General features: G+C 55.9%; 1 protein-coding gene across 1 annotated transcript in view; it reads right to left on the bottom strand.

Moving 5' to 3' along the window:
• Positions 1 to 11,155, bottom strand: part of ercc6l (excision repair cross-complementation group 6-like) — a 19,645-nt gene extending 8,490 nt beyond the window's left edge. Inside the window, exons 1-5 of the mRNA XM_055664990.1 lie at positions 10,457 to 11,155; positions 8,037 to 9,263; positions 6,423 to 6,818; positions 4,222 to 4,341; positions 1 to 95 (exon numbers count right to left, since the gene is read on the bottom strand). The exon at positions 1 to 95 is cut by the window's left edge and continues 19 nt beyond it. Coding sequence (XP_055520965.1) covers positions 1 to 95; positions 4,222 to 4,341; positions 6,423 to 6,818; positions 8,037 to 9,263; positions 10,457 to 10,928 — 2,310 coding nt within the window. The 5' untranslated portion in view covers positions 10,929 to 11,155. The remainder of the gene's footprint in view (positions 96 to 4,221; positions 4,342 to 6,422; positions 6,819 to 8,036; positions 9,264 to 10,456) is intronic.
• Positions 11,156 to 19,130: the final 7,975 nt, after the last annotated feature.

The raw sequence follows: 19,130 nt of genomic DNA, 5'->3' as shown, positions 1-19,130 counted from the left end.
TGTCTCCCCGTCTCCTGGCCCCTCCGTCAGATCCACGACGACCGGCTGGTCTCTCCAGCCTGGAGCAGGCACCTCGACCTCTCCCTCACCCACACCTGTGAAGGACAAACCCACCCGCCCGTCAGTGAGTGACCGGGACTGGCACACCGTGCCCAGGTTATACCCGAGTTACCCAGTGTATGTAGCCCAGACCAACACACAAACCAGCCCATCCACGTTCCAGGGATGGGCTGCTGCCTCACTGCGCCAGAGACCCCAGGTTCCACCCCCAACTACGGGTGCTGTCTGTGCGGAGTTTGCACGTTCTCCCCGTGACCTGCGTGGGGTTTCTCCGGGTGCTCCAGTTTCCTCAAACGCTCCAGGTTTGTGGGTTAAATCGTTCAAGAGGGAACTGCAGATGCTGGAAGATCGAAGGTACACAAAAGTCTGAAGAAGGTTTCGGCCCGAAACGTCGCCTATTTCCTTCGCTCCATAGATGCTGCTGCACCCGCTGAGTTTCTCCAGCAATTTTGTGTACCTTGTAGGTTAAATCGGCTTGGTATAATTGTAAATTGTCCCTAGTGTGTGTCGGATAGTGTTAAGCCCCCGTCCCACTTAGGAAACCTGAATGGAAACCTCTGGAGGCTTTGCGCCCCACCCAAGGTTTCTCTGCGGTTCCCGGAGGTTTTTGTCAGTCTCCATAGCTGCTTCCACTCCCTGCAACCTCCGGCAACCTCCGGGAACCGCACAGAAACCTTGGGTGGGGCGCAAAGTCTCCAGAGGTTTCCGTTCAGGTTTCCTAAGTGGGACAGGGGCATTAGTTTGCGGGGATCGCTGGTTAGTGTGGACCCGGTGGGCCGAAGGGCCTGTTTCCGTGCTGCATCTCTAAACTAAACCCAGTCTACACTTCACGCTGCCTCGGCACAGAATGAAAAAGGGGGGATTATTTGGAATTGTAGAATTCAATGCACATAACTTTGGGTTTTAGTTTTGAGATAAACACGGACAGGACAGGTTTGGAGGGGTATGGGCCATGGGCAAGCTGGGACCAGTGTAGCTGGGACAGCAAAAGGATTTGAGTATAGGAGCAGGGAGGTTCTACTGCAGTTGTACAGGGTCTTGGCGAGACCACACGTGGAGTATTGGGTACAGTTTTGGTCTCCTAATCTGAGGAAGGACATTCTTGCCATAGAGGGAGTACAGAGAAGGTTCACCAGACTGATTCCTGGGATGTCAGGACTTTCATACGAAGAAAGAATGGATAGGCTCGGCTTGTACTCGCTAGAATTTAGAAGATTGAGGGGGGATCTTATAGAAACTTACAAAATTCTTATGGGGGTTGGACAGGCTAGATGCAGGAAGATTGTTCCCGATGTTGGGGAAGTCCAGAACAAGGGGTCACACAGTTTAAGGATAAGGGGGAAATCTTTTAGGACCGAGATGAGAAAAACATTTTTTTACACAGAGAGTGGTGAATCTCTGGAACTCTCTGCCACAGAGGGTAGTTGAGGCCACAGTTCATTGGCTATATTTAAGAGGGAGTTAGATGTGGCCCTTGTGGCTAAGGGGATCAGGGGGTATGGAGAGAAGGCAGGTACAGGATACTGAGTTGGGTGATCAGCCATGATCACATTGAATGGCGGTGCAGGCTCGAAGGGCCGAATGGCCTCTACTCCGGCACCTATTGTCTATGTTTCTATGACATGTTGGCATCATGGGCAAGGTGGGGCAAAGGTTTCCACACTGTACGACTCTACACAGCGCATTAACAGGCCCTTCGGCCCACCGAGTCCGCGATGGCCAGCAATCCCTGCACACTAACACTATCCTACACACACTGGGGACAATTTACAATTTTACTGAAGCCAATTAACCTACAAACCCCCTTGTCTTTGGAGTGTGGGAGGAGAAAACCCATGCGGGTCACGGGGAGAGCGTGCAAACTCCGTACAGACAGCACCCCGTTGTCAGATGGAACCCGGGCCCCTGGCGCTGTGAGGCAGCAGCTCTACCCGCTGCGCAGTGGGTAGCAAGTGGAATACGAGGTGCTGTTCCTTCAGTTGGAGTTTGGCCTCTCTCTGGCAATGGGGGAAAGCCCAGGACAGAAAGGTTAGTGTGGGAATGGGTAGGGGAGTTAAAGTGGACAGCAACCAGGAGATCCTGCAGCGTTGGGTGACTCATAGAAACATAGAAAATAGGTGCAGGAGTCGGGGCTATTTGGCCCTTCAAACCTGCACAGCCATTCAATATGATCACATTTATCCACATTATACTGCATCTGCCATGCATTTGCCCACTCACCCAGCCTATCCAAGTCACCTTGCAGCCTCCTAGCATCCTCCTCACAGCTAACACTGCCCCCCAGCTTCGTGTCATCCGCAAACTTGGAGATATTGCATTCAATTCCCTCGTACAAATCATTGATATATATTGTAAATAGCTGGGGTTCCAGTACTGAGCCTTGCGGTACCCCACTAGTCACTGCCTGCCATTGTGAAAAGGACCCGTTTACTCCTACTCTTTGCTTCCTGTCTGTCAGCCAATTCTCTATCCACATCAATACTGAACCCCCAATACCGTGTGGATTTAAGTTTGTATACTAATCTCTTATGTGGGACCTTGTCGAAAGCCTTCTGAAAGTCACAGATAAAACATCCCACTGGTTCTCCCTTATCCACTCTACTAGTTACATCCTCGAAAAATTCTATAAGATTCGTCAGACATGATTTACATTTCATAAGGACTCAGTCCTCTAATCCTCATCCTGTGGGCTCAGGGGACACGTGGCTCTCCCCCCCCCCCCCCCCCCCTGGGTGAGGGGGACCAGGCCCCATGACACCAGGCAGCCGCTGCGTTGTCACAGACGGCGGTGGAAGCCACAAGTCCGTGGATATTTTGGCAGCAGACAGGTAGATTCTTGATTAGTGTGGGCGTCAGAGGTTATGTGGAGCAGGGAGGAGAATGGGGGTTAGGGCGGAGAGATGGATCATAGAAACATAGAAAATAGGTGCAGGAGTCGAGGCCATTCGGCCCTTCGAGCCAGCACCGCAATTCAATACGATCATGGCTGATCATCCAACTCAGTATCCTGTACCTGCCTTCTCTCCATACCCCCTGATCCCTTTAGCCACAAGGGCCACATCTAACTCCCTCTTAAATATAGCCAATGAACTGTGTGGCCTCAACTACCTTCTGTGGCAGAGAATTCCAGAGATTCACCACTCTCTGTGTGAAAAATTGTGTGATTCAACCATGAACAACATTTCATTTGGACCTCAACGAGGTTCATATGACAAATAAAATTTGTATTGTATTGTATTGATTGAATGGTGGAGTGGACTTGATGGGCCGAATGGCCTAATTTTACTCCCTATCACAGATGATCTTATGACCCATCTACCTCGCTGCAATCACTCTTGCTATCCTTGATCGAACTTTGCTGACTTTATCGTGTGTGTGTGTGTGTGTGTGCGCGAGCGTGTGTACATGTGTGTGCGCGCGCGCGAGTGCATGTGTATGTGCGTGCGTGTGCGCGCATGTGTACATGTGTGCACGCGCGCGCGTGTGCATGTGTGTGCGCGCGTGCGTGTATATGTGTGTGTGCGTGCGTGTATGCTCGTGTGTGTGTGTGCGCGCGCGTGCGTGTGTGTGTGTGTGCGCGCGTGTGTCTGTGCGCGCGCGTGTGTGTGTGTGTGCGTGTGCCCCCCGGTCCCCTCCACAGTTTGATAGCAAGTTCCGCTCTCGGTATCTGTTCATCATTAGTTGTTCACAAATAAGTGGAATCACATTGTTACCTGCTATAAAAGTCGCCAGGGGGTAAACGGGACGAGACACAAAATGCTGGAGTCATTCAGCGGGACAGGCAGAGAAGCAATGGGTGACGTTTTCGGGTCCAGACCCTTCTTATGTATCCTAAGGGCTATGTTACATCCAGGTTCAGGAACAGCGGCTTCCCCACAGCCATCGGGATATTACCCTCGCCCACAAACAAACTGAACAGTGCCAGCCTATTGCACTTTATCTGCTTATTTATGTGTATATTGAACTGTGAACAGTTCTGTATTTATGTCTACTATATTGTGTTGTGCTGTAGCAAGCAAGAATTTCATTGTCCTATCTGGGACACACGACAATATACTCTCTTGACTTGACTTAGTACAGATGGGCTGGCAAGGGCGGGTTGGGCTGAAGGGCCTGTATTCATGCTGTACATCTCTACAACTAAGCCTGTGCCCGACTTACCGCTGAGGTCGGGAGCCTCTCCCTCTTCCTCCTCCCCGTCGCTTGGCACTTGTATCCAGTCTGCAGGGGGCTGAGTGACTCTGTAATCCATGTATGGGATCGCTCTTCCAGGGCCTCGACCTGCAGGGAGATAATCACCGTCCGACCTCAATCACCCAGACGCCGATGGCCAGAGGAGCCCGCGGTGGACGGTGCCCATGGCCGACAGCCCCAGGGTCCGGAGGGGGGGCACGGGTCGGCTCGGGCAGCCGTAGTGGTGAGGTCAGCGCGGCCGATCGCTGGCCAATGGACGAGAATGGAAACCCGTGGAAGTGAGGACATGGGGGGTGGGGACACTGCCGTGAGGGAGGGGGAAGGGACAATGGGGACCAGATGACTGTGACTTGTGACAATAAAGTATCGAGCGATGGGTCGACGTGCGATGGCGCTGGGCCTGGAGTTTAGGGAGGATGAGGGCTGATCTCAGACAAGCCTGGCCAATAATCGAATGGCCGGATAGAGTGCATGTGGAGAGGGTTTGTCGAGGCAAGATGCTGGAGGGACTCAGTCGGTCGGGCAGCTGGTCACAGATTCAGATTCAATTTTAATTGTCATTGTCAGTGTACAGTACAGAGACAACAAAATGCATTTAGCATCTCCCTTGAAGAGCGACATAGCAAACGATTTGAATAAAAAAATAATAAGTGTCCGGGAGGGGGGTGGTGATTGGCAGTCACCGAGGTACGTTGTTTAGTAGAGTGACAGCCGCCGGAAAGAAGCTGGTCACTGTGGAGAACGGGCTCAAAAACAGGCCCTTCGGCCCTTCTTGTCCGCGCCAACCGGCGATCGTTGCTAAGGCCTGGATAGAGTGGATGTGGAGAGGGTGTTTCCACTAGTGGGAGAGTCTAGGACCAGAGGGCACAGCCTCAGATTTAAAGGACGTACTTTTAGAATGAGGAGGAATTTCTTTGGTCAGAGGGTGGTGAATCTGTGGAATCCGTGGCCACAGACGGTGGTGGAGGCCACAAGTCAGTGGGTGTTTTTAAAGAGGAGAGCCATAGCTTCACAATTGAGCAGGCAGGATGCGGAGAGGAGGCAGAAATCGCGGGCGAATGGTTGACGTGGACTAGATGGGCTGAAGGGTCTGTTTGTGTGGAGTGTGACTCAGTAATTAATGCACCCCACCCCTATGGGCCATTCGGCCCTTCGAGCCACCCCACCCCTATGGGCCATTCGGCCCTTCGAGCCAGCACCGCCATTCAATATGATCGTGGCTGTGTGGGTTCCTGGTCAATTTGTCCCTTCCCACCCAAACCACCCCCTCCTTGCTATAGAGGGAGTGCAGCGTAGGTTTACAAGGTTAATTCCCGGGATGGCGGGACTGTCATATGCAGAGAGAATGGAGCAGCTGGGCTTATACACTCCGTGGAGTTTTGAAGGATGAGAGGAGACCTTATTGAAAGATATAAGATTGTTAAGGGTTTGGACACACTAGAGGCAGGAAACATGTTCCCGATGTTGAGGGAGTCCAGAACCAGGGGCCACACACACACACAGTTTAAGAATAAGGGGTCGGCCATTTAGAACGGAGACGAGGAAACACTTTTTCTCTCAGAGAGTTGTGAGTCTGTGGAATTCTCTGCCTCAGAGGGCGGTGGAGGCCGGTTCTCTGGATACATTAAAGAGAGAGCTAGATAGGGCTCTTAAAGATAGCGGAGTCAGGGGATGTGGGGAGAAGGCAGGAACGGGGTACAGATTCCATTATCTGAATGGTGGCCGATTAGGAAAACGGGAGATGCAACGAGATCTGGGTGTCATGGTACACCAGTCATTGAAAGTAGGCATGCAGGTGCAGCAGGCAGTGAAGAAAGCGAATGGTATGTTAGCTTTCATAGCAAAAGGATTTGAGTATAGGAGCAGAGTTGTGAGTCGTCGTGGAATTCTCTGCCCCAGAGGGCGGTGGAGGCCGGCTCTCTGGAGAGAATTCTTTCAAGAGAGAGCTAGATAGGGCTCTTAAAGATAGCGAGAGAGAGAGTCAGGGGATATGGGGAGAAGGCAGGAACGGGGTACTGATTGGGGATGATCACATTGAATGACGGTGGTGGCTCGAAGGGCCGAATGGCCTCTACTCCTGCACCTGCTGTCTATTGTGTATTGTCTCCCCTGGTACTTTCCCCTTGCAACCGCGGGAAACGCTACACCGACACGGCAGATCAGCTTACCGCGTGGGGCGGGTGGGATGGGAGGCGGCAGGGTGCCGGGTTCTCTTGCCGCCAGTGTGCCGGCTGCCACCAGGTCCTGCGCCAGGCGTAGCCGCTCCTGGATGTAGCGCTGCGCCACGGGGTCGCTGTCCCCCCCCTCGTCTTCGTCGGGGGCCCCGTCCCGGCCGTGGACCAGCCCGTGGTCCGTCACCCCGAACATGGGCAGGCTGCGCAGGAAGGCCAGGTGCTGGCTGTGCCCGGGGCCGGCCTGCCGCGGGCTCCCGTGCATGGAGTGCAGCTGCAGCTGCGTGCTGGAGCGCATGGGGTCCTCCAGCACAAACAGCTCCCGCAGCTCCTGGCGGCTGAAGTAGCGCATTGGGTTCTTGCGTTCTCCAACCGACTGGCGGATCAGCGAGTCTGGGAGACACAGAGGGAGGGAGAAGGGGGGTTAGTGTGGCAGTGGGGGGGGGGGGGGGGGGACTGGTACCACGGGGGTATGCCCTCTCCCCCCCCCTCCACACCCCCAAATCTCCACCCCCCCCATCCTGTCTCAGTCCGCGCCCCCCCACTGTCCGCACAACCCCCCTGTCCACACCACCCCCCCCCTCACCTCCCCCCTTGTCTCAGTTCCTCCCCCACCCCCTCTCTCTCCTCTTGTCTCAGTTCCCCCCCCAGCCCCCCCCTCCATCTCTCCCCCCCCCTTATCTCTCCTCCGCCCCCCCTCTCTATCTCCACCCCCCCTCTCTATCTCCTCCACTGCCCTCTCTATCTCCCCCCCCTCTCTATCTCCACCCCTCCCTCTTTAACTCTCCATCCCCCCTCTCTATCTCCGCCCCTCCTCTCATCTACCCCCCCTCTATCTCCGCCCCCCCCCCCTCTCTATCTCCCACCCCCCACTCTATCTCCACCCCCCACTCTATCTCCTCCCCCCCCCCACTCTCTATCTCCCCCCTCCCCCCCTCCCTCTCTATCCTCCACCCCCATGTCCATTTACTCCCCCCCTCCGCTCTCTATCTCCCCCCCATTTATCTAACCCCCCCCCCACTCCTATCCCTATCTCCCCCCCTCTCTATCTCCACACCCCCTCTCTATCTCTCCGCCACCCTCCCCTCTCTATCTTCCCCCTCTCATCCCCCCCCCCCCCTCTCTCTCCGCCCCTCCCCTCTATCTCCACCCCCATGTCCATCCTCTTACTCCCCCCTCTATCCCTCCCCCGCTCTCTATCTCCGTCCCCCTTATCTATTCCCCCCCACTCTGTCCCCTCCCCTCCTGCTCTCTATCTCCCCCCCTCTCCGCCCTCGCTCCCCCCCCCTCTATCTTCCTCCTCCACCCCCCCTCTCTATCTCCCCCCCCCCCCTCCTCTCCGCTCCCCCCCCTCTATCTTCTCCTCCCCCCCCTCTATCTCCCCCCCCCCTCCTCTCCCCTCCCCCCCTCTCCCCTCCACCCCCCCCTATCTTCTCCTCCACCCCCCTCTCTATCTCTGCCCCCCCCCTCTATCTTCTCCTCCTCCCCCCCCCTCTCTATCTCCCCCCCTCTCCTCTCCCCCCCTCTATCTTCTCCTCCCTCCCCCCCCCCCCCTCCCCCCTCTCTCTCCTCCCCCCCCACCATCTCCCCCCCCCCACCACCACCGCTGACCTTTGAAGATTTGCCGCCGGTAGATCTTCTCCTCCACGGTGCCGCAAGTGACGAGCCGGTAGATGACCACGTCTGCCGTCTGCCCGATGCGGTAGGCCCGGTCCACAGCCTGGGCGTCGGTGGCGGGGTTCCAGCTGGGGTCCACCACCACCACCCTGCTGGCCGCAGTCAGGGTCAGGCCCACGCCGCCCACCTGGGTGGTCAGCAGGAAGACCGAGCAGCCGCCGCCGCCCCGCTGGAACTTCTCCACCACCTTCTGCCGGTCGGCCAGAGTCACCGTGCCGTCCATGCGCGCCAGGCGGAAGCCCCTGGCCACCAGCACCCTCTGGATGATGTCCAGCATCCTCCGGGACTGGGAGAAGACCAGGGTGCAGTGTCCCTCCTCCCTCAGCTTCTCCAGCAGGCCCAGCAGGAAGAGCAGCTTGCCCGACTCGCTCACCAGCTGCTCGACCGGGACTCGGCCCACCTCGTACTCCCCCCCTCCGCCCAGTTCCAGCTCCTCCCACAGCCGCTTGGACAGGAGCCGCGGGTGGTCGCACAGCTTCTTCAGGTTGTTCAGCTGCACCAGAGGTGACTGCTTGGTCTGCAGCAGCTCCTGGATGATGTCGGACGACACAAACTTGCGGTAGATCTCCTCCTGCACCCCGTTCAGGTGGACCCAGACGATCAGGTCGCTCTTCCTGCTCAGAGCCAGTAGGTCGGGGGTCTCGCTCTCCGTCGCTGGAGGCCTCTCCCCCCCTTCCTCGGGCTTCTGCACCCCCTCTTTGGTCCTGCGCAGGAAGTAGGGCTGGATCAGTGCCATCAGGCTCTCCGAGATTCGGAGACCCAGGGCCTTCTCTGCCGGCGAGGTGTCTTTCTCTCTTGCCCGAGTGATGGGCGCCTCGTAGAGGAGCTTGAAGTCCTTCAGGGGCCCCAGCAGCGAGCCCTGGCAGGCAAAGTCAAACAGGGTCCACATCTCCTGCAGGTTGTTCTGCACCGGTGTCCCCGTCAGCAGCACCCGGTTCTTGGCCGGGAGGGCGTTGACATGCTTGGTGGTCTTGCTCAGGTGCCCTTTGATCTTGTGCGCCTCGTCCAGCACCAGGTAATCCCAGTCGAAGCGCTGACCGTCCAACTGAGACAGCTCCTCCAGGTTGTAGATGATCAGCTGGTAGGTGGTGATCACCACGCCCCCCTTGCGCTGAACCCGCAACAGGTTACGGCTACGCTCCGCCTTCGAACCGTGGAAGGCTGCAGACAGAGAGAGATAGAGATAGAGAGATAGATAGATATAGATCTCCCGTTATGTATTCTGTTTACATATTCTGTTGTGCTGCAGCAAGTAAGAATTTCAAAATTCTCAAGGGGTTGGACAGGCTAGATGCAGGAAGATTGTTCCCGATGTTGGGGAAGTCCAGAACAACGGGTCACAGTTTAAGGATAAGGGGGAAATCTTTTAGGACTGAGATGAGGAAAATCTTTTTCACACAGAGAATGGTGAATCAGTGGAATTCTCTGCCGCCGAAGGTAGTTGAGGCCACACAGTTCATTGGCTATATTTAAGAGGGAGTTAGATGTGGCCCTTGTGGCTAAAGGGATCAGGGGGTATGGAGAGAAGGCAGGTACGGGATACTGAGTTGGATGATCAGCCATGATCATATTGAATGGCGGTGCAGGCTCGAAGGGCCGAATGGCCTCTACTCCTGCACCTATTTTCTATGCTATGTATTCTGTTTACATATTCTGTTTTGCTGCAGCAAGTAAGAATTTCATTGTCCTATCTGGGACACGTGACAATAAAACTCTCTTGACTCTTGAAAGAGAGAGAGACCCCCTTCAACTTCCACTTCCACCACCTCCCCCCCCCCCCCTCTCTCTCTCCCCCCCCCCCACCCACTCCTCCCTCTTCCACCCTCCCCCACCCCTACCTTTCTCCCCCCCCCCACCCCTCCCTCTCTCCTCCCCCCCACCCCTCCCTCACCCACCCCCCTCACTCTCCCCCCCCCCCCCCCCCCCCTCACCCCCCTCTCCTCCCCCACCCCTCCCTCTCTACCCCCCCCCACCCCCCTCTCTCTCTCCCCTCCCCCCACCCCTCTCTACCCCACCCACCCCTCCCTCTCTCCCCCCCCCTCTCCCCCCCTCTCCCCCTCTCCCCACCCCCCCCCACTCCTCTCTACCCCACCCCCACCCTCTCTCTCCCCTCTCTCCCCTCTCTCTCACCCCCTTCTCCCCCCCCTCCCCCCCCCCCCCCCCCCCCTCCCCCCCTCCCCCCCCCCCTCCCCCCCCCCCACCCCCCCTCCCTCCCCCTCCCCCCCCCCTCACCCCCCCTCTCTCTCCCTCCCCATCTCCCCCACCCTCCCTCTCCCCTCCCTCTCCCCCCTCTCTCCACTCACCTCCCCTCCCTCTCTCTCCCCCCCCCCCCCCCCTCTCTCTCCCCCACCCACCCACCCTGACTCTGATGCCGGGGGTCCAGGCTGTGAACTCTGCCAGCCATGTGGCGAGCAGGGAGGCGGGCATGATGATCAGGCAGTGGGCCACCAGGCCGGCGTCGAACATGCCGGAGAGGAAGGCGAGGAGCTGCACGGTTTTGCCGAGGCCCATGTCATCGGCCAAGATGCCGCCGCCGCGGCGCTCGGTGAAGAGTCGGTGGAGGAAGGCGACGCCGCGGCTCTGGTGGGGCAGCAGCCGCTCCAGGAGAGGCCGGTAGAGGCGGAGGCTGCAGCCCGGCACCGGGGCCCACTCGTCCTCCTCATCCCCCTCCTCATCCTCCTCCTCCTGCCCGGCTGCCGCCTCCTCCAGCGCCTCCCGCAGCCTGGCCGCCCGCCGCTGCCCCGGGCACAGCTCCTCTGCCTCGGCTACAAGGGCCAGCGCTTCCCGCAGCTCCCCGGCCCGGGCCTGTTGCTTTGCTGCCCGCATACACTCGCGGTAGCGGGCCCGGGGGCCGCCACCGTCACCGTCCCCGCCGGAGCCCGAGATAGTGCGGCCAGGCCCGGGGTCAGAGTCACCGCCAGGCCCGGGGTCAGAGTCACCGCCCAGGCCCGGGGTCAGAGTCACCGCCAGGCCCGGGGTCAGAGTCACCGCCAGGCCCGGGGCTCGAGTGTCCGTCACTCCCACTCCCGGGGCTGGGGTTAGGGCTGGGCCCAGGCCCGGGGTCAGAGTCACCGCCAGGCCCGGGGTCAGAGTCACCGCCAGGCCCGGGGTCAGAGTCACCGCCAGGCCCGGGGCTCGAGTGTCCGTCACTCCCACTCCCGGGGCTGGGGCTGGGGTTAGGGCTGGGCCCAGGCCCGGGCCCGGCGACGTGAAGGCCCCGCTCGCCGCCCGACCTGACAACAACAAGCAGCCGCCGCCATTTTCGCCGCCTTCACCTTCCCGCCTCGGACTCAAAGTGTCGGGACTGTCGGGAAGGGGGGCGGGGTTTGTTCTCGCACGTCATTGCGGGGCACCGGGCTGTCGGGCTACGTCACTGCGGGGCAACGGGTTTGTGAGTCTGCGTCTGCGCGGCACGCGTCTTTCACGCTAGGGGGGATTACGTCACTGCGGGGCAACGGGCTGCGTCTGCGCGGCTCGCATCTTGTATGCGTCATTGCGGGGCACCGGGCTGGACGGTTACGTCACTGCGGGGCAAAGGTTTGAGTCTGCGTCTGCGCGCATCTTTCCATGCGTCACTGCGGGGCGTCGGGCTGGGGGGGGGGGATTACGTCACTGCGGGGCATCGGGCTGGGGGATTACGTCACTGCGGGGCATCGGGCTGGGGGGGATTACGTCACTGCGGGGCAAACCTAAACCTGTCCTAATCCATGAATGAATCAGTTTATTGGCCAAGTGTGTTCTCATACAAGGAATTTGCCTTGGTGCTCCGCCCACAAGTGACAGCTGAGGGGGAGGGGCTAGAAAATAGAGGAGGGAGGGAAACAGGGGAGGGCAGTGAAGGGGGGTCGAGGGGAGGGGTCTGGTCTGGGAGGAGATAGAGGGGTGTAGAGAGGGGGGAGGGCAGGGGAGGGGGTAGATAGGAGGGGTGATGGGGGGGGGAGGGGGTAGAGGGGAGGGGGGGGGTTAGAGGGGAGGGGGGGGGGGGTAGAGGAGGGGGGTAGAGGGGAGTGGAGGGGGGTAGAGGGGAGGGGAGGGGGGTAGAGGGGAGAGTAGGGGGGTAGAGGGGAGGGGGGGGGGTAGAGGGTAGAGGAGGGGGGAGAGGGGGTAGAGGGGGGGTAGAGGGGAGAGGAGGGGGGTAGAGGGGGGGTAGAGGGGGAGTGGAGGGGGTAGGAGGGGGTAGAGAGAGGAGAGGGGAGGGGAGGGGGGTAGAGGGGGGGGGGAGGGGAGGGGGGGGGGGGGGGGGGGGGGGGGGGGGGGGGGGGGGGGGGGGGGGGGGGGGGGGGGGGGGGGGGGGGGGGGGGGGGGGGGGGGGGGGGGGGGGGGGGGGGGGTAGGGGGGGAGGGGAGGGGGTAGAGGGGGGAGAGGGGGGGGGGAGTAGAGGGGAGGGAGGGGGTAGGGGGGGTAGGGGAGGGGGAGGAGGAGGGGGGTAGAGGGGAGGGGAGGGGAGGAGGGGGGAGGGGGGGAGAGGGGAGGGGAGGGGGGAGGGGGGAGGGGAGGGGGGGGGGGGGTAGAGGGGAGGGGAGGGGGGGTAAAGGGGAGGGGAGGGGGGTAGAGGGAGAGGAGGGGGGGTAGAGGGGAGAGGAGGGGGGGGGTAAAGAGGGGAGAGGAGGGGGTAGAGGGGAGGGGGGGTAGGGGGAGGGGGGAGGGGGGAGGGGGGTAGGGGGGAGAGGGGGAGGGGGGAGGGGGGAGGGGGGAGGGGTAGAGGGGAGAGGAGGGGGGGTAGAGAGGAGAGGATGGGGTAGGGGAGAGGGGGGTAGAGGGGGGGGGGGGTAGAGGGGAGAGGAGGGGGGTAGGGAGGAGGGAGGGGGTAGAGGGGAGAGGAGGGGGTAGAGATGGGAGAGGAGGGGGGTAGAGGGGAGGGGGGGTAGAGGGGAGAGGAGGGGGGGTAGATTGGAGAGGAGGGGGTAGAGGAGGAGGGGAGGGGGGTAGAGAGGGAGAGGGGGAGAGGGGAGGAGGGGGTAGAGAGGAGAGGGGGGGGGTAGAGGGGAGGGGGGGGGGTAGATGGGAGAGAGAGGGAGGAGGGGTAGAGAGGAGAGGAGGGGTAGAGAGGAGGGGAGGGGGGGAGGGGGGAGAGAGGAGGGAGGGGGTAGAGGGGAGAGGAGGGGGGGTAGAGGGGGGAGGGGAGGGTAGAGGGGGAGAGGAGGGGGGGAGGAGAGGAGGGGGAGGGGGAGGAGGGGAGGGGGGGAGAGGAGGGGAGGGGAGGGGAGTGGGGGGGGGGAGGGGGTAGAGGGGAGGGGGTGGTTAGAGGGAGGGGGTAGGGGTGTACAGGGGAGAGGAGGGGGTAGAAGGGAGGGGGGAAAACCAATGTTCAATGCCATTTAATAGTAAGATTAAACGAGAACTTACCAGTTTGCAGTTTGATCTGTATTTTATGAGGAGTTACGATGAGGGATTACGTGAAGAAGCCCGCTAGGACGCATGCGTGTCATTCTTCAAAGCAGTGGTGTGAGATCACAGATAACTGTAATGACTAAACATAGTAAGATTAGAGAAGAGGTACCAGTTAAGTACCAGTTAATCCTCCGCCATTTCCGCCACCTCCAACGTGACCCCACCACTCGCCACATCTTCCCATCTCCCCCCATGTCTGCCTTCCGCAAAGACCGCTCCAACCACAACTCCCTTGTCAATTCTTCCCTTCCCTCCCGCACCACCCCCTCCCCGGGCACTTTCCGTTGCAACTGCAAGAAATGCAACACCTGTCCCTTCACCTCCCTCGACTCCATTCAAGGACCCAAGCAGTCGTTCCAGGTGCGACAAAGGTTCACCTGCATCTCCTCCAACCTCATCAACTGCATCCGCTGCTCTAGATGTCAGCTGATTTATATCGGGGAGACTAAGCGTAGGTTGGGCGATCATTTCGCCGAACACCTCCGCTCAGTCCGCGATAACCAACCTGAACTCCCGGTGGCTCAGCACTTCAACTCCCCCTCCCATTCCCAATCCGACCTCTCTGTCCTGGGTCTCCTCCATTGCCAGAGTGAGCAACAGCGGAAATTGGAGGAACAGCACCTCATATTCCGCCTGGGTTGCTTGCGTCCGGATGGCATTAACATTGAATTCTCCCAATTTTGCTAGCCCTTGCTGTCTCCTCCCCTTCCTTAACCCTCTAGCTGTCTCCTCCCATCCCCCCGCCCTCGGGCTCCTCCTCCTCCCCTTTTTCCTTCCTTCTCCCCCCCCCACCCCCCATCAGTCTGAAGAAGGGTTTTGGCCCGAAACGTCGCCTATTCCTTCGCTCCATAGATGCTGCTGCTCCCGCTGAGTTTCTCCAGCACTTTTGTGTACCTTCGATCTTCCAGCATCTGCAGTTCCTTCTTAAACACAAGTATATGATCTGGGTGGGAGCGGAGGGCACGTAATCCCTCATCGTAACTCCTCATAAAATACAGATCAAACTTCAAACTGGTAAGTTCTCGTTTAATCTTACTATTTTACTTCGGAGTCACGTGAGTGACTACGTGAAGATTTCAAAGCTCTGTGATTTCATGCCGTGGAAACGTCCATGCACACGTCTGCCTTGACTGTGGGAGGAATAGTGTTAACATAATTGCACATGATTCGTTATTGAAATCATAAAATTTATTAACACAAATATAAGCCTATTTATGGGTTTTATTTAATTTACAGAATTTAAAATGCTTTCTGCAAATGTTCCAGTCTCCCTCACTGGTCTGTTATAAAATAACTGGAAAGTTCTTTCCCCTGACCATCCTGCTGCTTCGAGGACTTGGTCCATGGGCACATCCAGTCGTACTGCTGCTGATGTAGCTGCGGCCCTGGTGGAATGAGATTTGAACACATTAGTATCCACCCTGGCCTGTTTCAGCCATCTCGAGATTGTCTGAACCAACACTTTTTTGTGAGGTTTCTTATGGCTGATCAGCAGTCCCTTCTCATTGCCTCTCAGGTTTTTAGTTTTCTCCATGTATAGTGATAGATGTTTTACTATACAGAGGCGGTAATCTGCAGGGTATGACCTGAATTGGATGTTGAGGCCTGCCGATCCCTGTCTGTTTTGTTTCACCAGCTCGAAAATATGAAACGTGATATCGTCTGGCGAGGAGGTCATGCTGTCCAGTCTAAGTTTTGGCAGTGACTGGACCCTCTGTGCCGTGACCAATGCCATCAACATGACTGTTTTTTAACGTAAGTCTATGTAAGGACAGGGTAGCTGCTGGTGACCAGTTCCTGAGTGCTTTCAGGACAATCGTTACATCCCATATATGGGAGTACCTGGTTTTAGTGTTAAAAATTCCCCTCATGAGCTTGGTTACGAGGGGGTGAGTCCCTACCGTGTAACGCTCTGTCCCTTGCCATAAGTATGTCGACAGGGAACTTCTGGCGTTGATGGCACTGTAGCTGAGTCCTTCATCATAGTGCAGGCCTGCCAGATATTCCAGAACAGATGGGAGCCCGAGATGATGTTTACTGTTCAGTCCATGAGTCCCAGTTGTAGACGTGGTATCTTTAAACTCTACAAATTAACAGGTTCAAGCTTTTATGTCTTGGATGGCTATCTCCTGTCACGGGATGTAGTAGTAGATCTGGTCTGTGTGGGATTGTAATACCATGTTTAGCACCACTGGGAACCATGGTTGTGTAGGCCAATCGGGTACTATCAAAATACCAGACGCAGAGTCTTGTCGTATTTTCCTTAATACCCGACTGATGAGGCAGAAGGGAGGGAATGCGTAGATAAACAATTTCCCCCAATGCAGTGAAAATGCATCTGTTGCCGCTGCCTCAGGGTCTGGTTCCCATGAAACATAGTTAGATATCTGGATGTTTAGTCTGGATGCGAAAAGATCGATATTCGGTTTTCCGTATTTTGCTGTGAGTTCAGCAAACACTGTTTTGTTTAACAACCATTCGGTGTTTTCATTAAATTTGCGTGACCTGGTGTCTGCCACTAAATTTAGTCTCCCTGGTAGGTAAGTGGCTGATATCCAAATATTTCTCTGGATGCACCATTGCCAAATTGAATTAGCGAGATTGTCACATGATATCGATTTGTTGCCGCCCATGTGGTTGATGTATGCTACCACAGTGGGATTGTCCATTTGTAATCTAACATGCTGGTGGTGTGTTTCTGTACAATATGACTTAAGTTCATGAAATGCACCCAACATTTCCAAGTAATTTATACAATATCAGTAAGAAGGATGCCACCTGCACTGTCCATCTCCCTCCACAGCTGGTGATGGTATTGGTGGCTCCCCACCCTAGTGCACTGGCATCAGTTTGTAGTACCATCGAAGGGTTACTGACAATGATAGGGTTGGAACAAAGCCAGATGTTATCGATACACCATTTTAGCTCCGTTTTGGCTTGGATTGGTAGTCTCATAGGTCTGTCAAAGTGACCTGCATTGATTTTTAGAGCTTGAATTTTAGCCCTCTGCAAGTTTTGGTAATGTAAAGGTCCAAATTGTGTGGCTGGGAAAGCTGCCACCATTTTACCAATTGCTTTGGCTACCAATCTGATGGATCGATTAGTGATGTCAATGAGGTTGTTACAAACCTCTATTATTTCTCTGGCCTTTCCCTTGGGTAGTGTCACCTTCATGTGAACTGAATCAATGGTGAATCCCAAGGAGTCCATCGTAGTGGACGGTGTTAGTTTAGATTTAATTGGATGGATGATAAATCCCAGTTTTTCAAACAACTGTTACGTGGCTGTTACAGTTTGTATGGCCAATTCCAAAGTTATGCCCACAATGAGTATGTCATCCAAATATGCCATAATCATGTGTTTACGTTTCCGTAGAAACGCTAGGGCTGGTTTTAAAATTTTTGTGAACAGCCTGGGGGCTGATGTTAGCCCATTTGGCAGCGCTTTATATTGCCACGGTTGTCCCATCCAGTTAAATTTTAAGTAACGTCTGTGGTCACCTCGTATGGGTACTGAATAGTATGCATCTTTTAAATCGATGCTAGCCATGAAGTACCCTTTGGAAATTAGTTGTTTAGCAGTAACAAAGGTTTCCATTTTAAAGTGAATATATTGTACAAATGTATTCAATTTTGTCAGATCTATGATGATGCGACAACCACCATCTTTTTTGGTTTTAGTGAATATATTGGACACGAATTCTAATGGTTCGTGTTGCGTTGTCTGAATTACACCTTTTCTGTAAAGTCGCTCCAGTTCAACTTGTGCTTCTGTTTTTTCCCTGTCAGAGAGCACAAATTCTCGGTTTGGTTTGTGTTGAACTGGAGGGCTGTTTTGGTGTATCAACTCTATGGCATATCCCTGGATACTGCTTAAGACGTAAGTATCGGATGTTAGCATGCTCCATGCATTAAAAAACCAACACAGTCTTCCCCCAACCTCCATGCTTCCCATATTATTTGGGGAACCAGACCCACCTACCTCCATTGTTACCAGTGGCAGGACTACATCTTCTTGAAGGTCTTCCGTTGCTGTGCTGGAGGTTGGCTCTTCGGGGTGGTTGCTGCTGTTGTTGGGGTTCCCCGCATCTTCCAGGAGGGTCGGCCAGGGCCATGGCCTAAAAAAGACTCATGTCTAGAGTGCCGAGCCCTCGAACTCTCACCAGTTCTGCCAGTGGGGTTGTTGTCGTAGGCTATGGTAGGTTTTAGCAGGGTGGGTTGGTCCTTTAATCAACCCCAGAGTTTTGGCCTCTTCGTCCAGCTCCTTCACCTGCTTTGATAAGTTGCCTCCGAACAGTAGGATGGACGGATTGGTGGCTCCGGGCTTACACAGCCCCGCAAATTTTGGGTTGGCTGTATGGCACTTTTTCTAATGCTATTTAATTCGTGCTGTGTGTTGCATAGAAGTGCCAGCGCGTCCTGTTGGTCTTGGGACATGGCCATGGTTTCCACCGTATGTGCAAAAGCGGTTATTCCTGAGGTTAATCCCTGGCCCGATGTGCTTCCAGATGCAGCTGTTTACAATTATCACATTCAGGGAAATGCAGTTTCCCGGTGCTAAATGTCTCCCTGTTGTATCCAGCACAGCCTGTTCCTGCAGCTGGTTCAGTGACATGTAGTCATTTAAAGCACACGGTATTGGGGGTTCAGTATTGATGTGGATAGAGAACTGGCTGGCAGACAGAAAGCAAAGAGTAGGAGTAAACAGGTCCTTTTCACAATGGCAGGCAGTGACTAGTGGGGTACCGCAAGGCTCAGTTCTGGGACCCCAGCTATTTACGATATATATTAATGATCTGGACGAGGGAATTGAATGCAACATCTCCAAGTTTGCGGATGACACGAAGCTGGGGGGCAGTGTTAGCTGTGAGGAGGATGCTAGGAGGCTGCAAGGTGACTTGGATAGGCTGGGTGAGTGGGCAAATGCATGGCAGATGCAGTATAATGTGGATAAATGTGAGGTTATCCACTTTGGTGGCAAAAACAGGAAAGTAGACTATTATCTGAATGGTGGCCGATTAGGAAACGGGGAGATGCAACGAGACCTGGGTGTCATGGTACACCAGTCATTGAAAGTAGGCATGTAGGTGCAGCAGGCAGTGAAGAAAGCAAATGGTATGTTAGCATTCATAGCAAAAGGATTTGAGTATAGGAGCAGGGAGGTTCTACTGCAGTTGTACAGGGTCTTGGTGAGACCACACCTGGAGTATTGCGTACAGTTTTGGTCTCCTAATCTGAGGAAAGACATTCTTGCCATAGAGGGAGTACAGAGAAGGTTCACCAGACTGATTCCTGGGATGTCAGGACTTTCATATGAAGAAAGACTGGATAGACTCGGTTTGTACTCGCTGGAATTTAGAAGATTGAGGGGGGATCTTATAGAAACTTACAAAATTCTTAAGGGGTTGGACAGGCTAGATGCAGGAAGATTGTTCCCGATGTTGGGGAAGTCCAGAACAAGGGGTCACACAGTTTAAGGATAAGGGGGAAATCTTTTAGGACCGAGATGAGGAAAACTTTTTTCACACAGAGAGTGGTGAATCTGTGGAATTCTCTCCCGCAGAAGGTAGTTGAGGCCACACAGTTCATTGGCTATATTTAAGAGGGAGTTAGATGTGCCCCTTGTGGCTAAAGGGAT

The sequence above is a fragment of the Leucoraja erinacea genome, unplaced genomic scaffold (assembly GCF_028641065.1).
Source record: "Leucoraja erinacea ecotype New England unplaced genomic scaffold, Leri_hhj_1 Leri_1022S, whole genome shotgun sequence".
NCBI lineage: Eukaryota > Metazoa > Chordata > Chondrichthyes > Rajiformes > Rajidae > Leucoraja > Leucoraja erinaceus.
The sequence above is the reverse complement of the archived record's forward strand: the minus strand, read 5'-3'. Positions and strand labels throughout refer to the sequence as shown.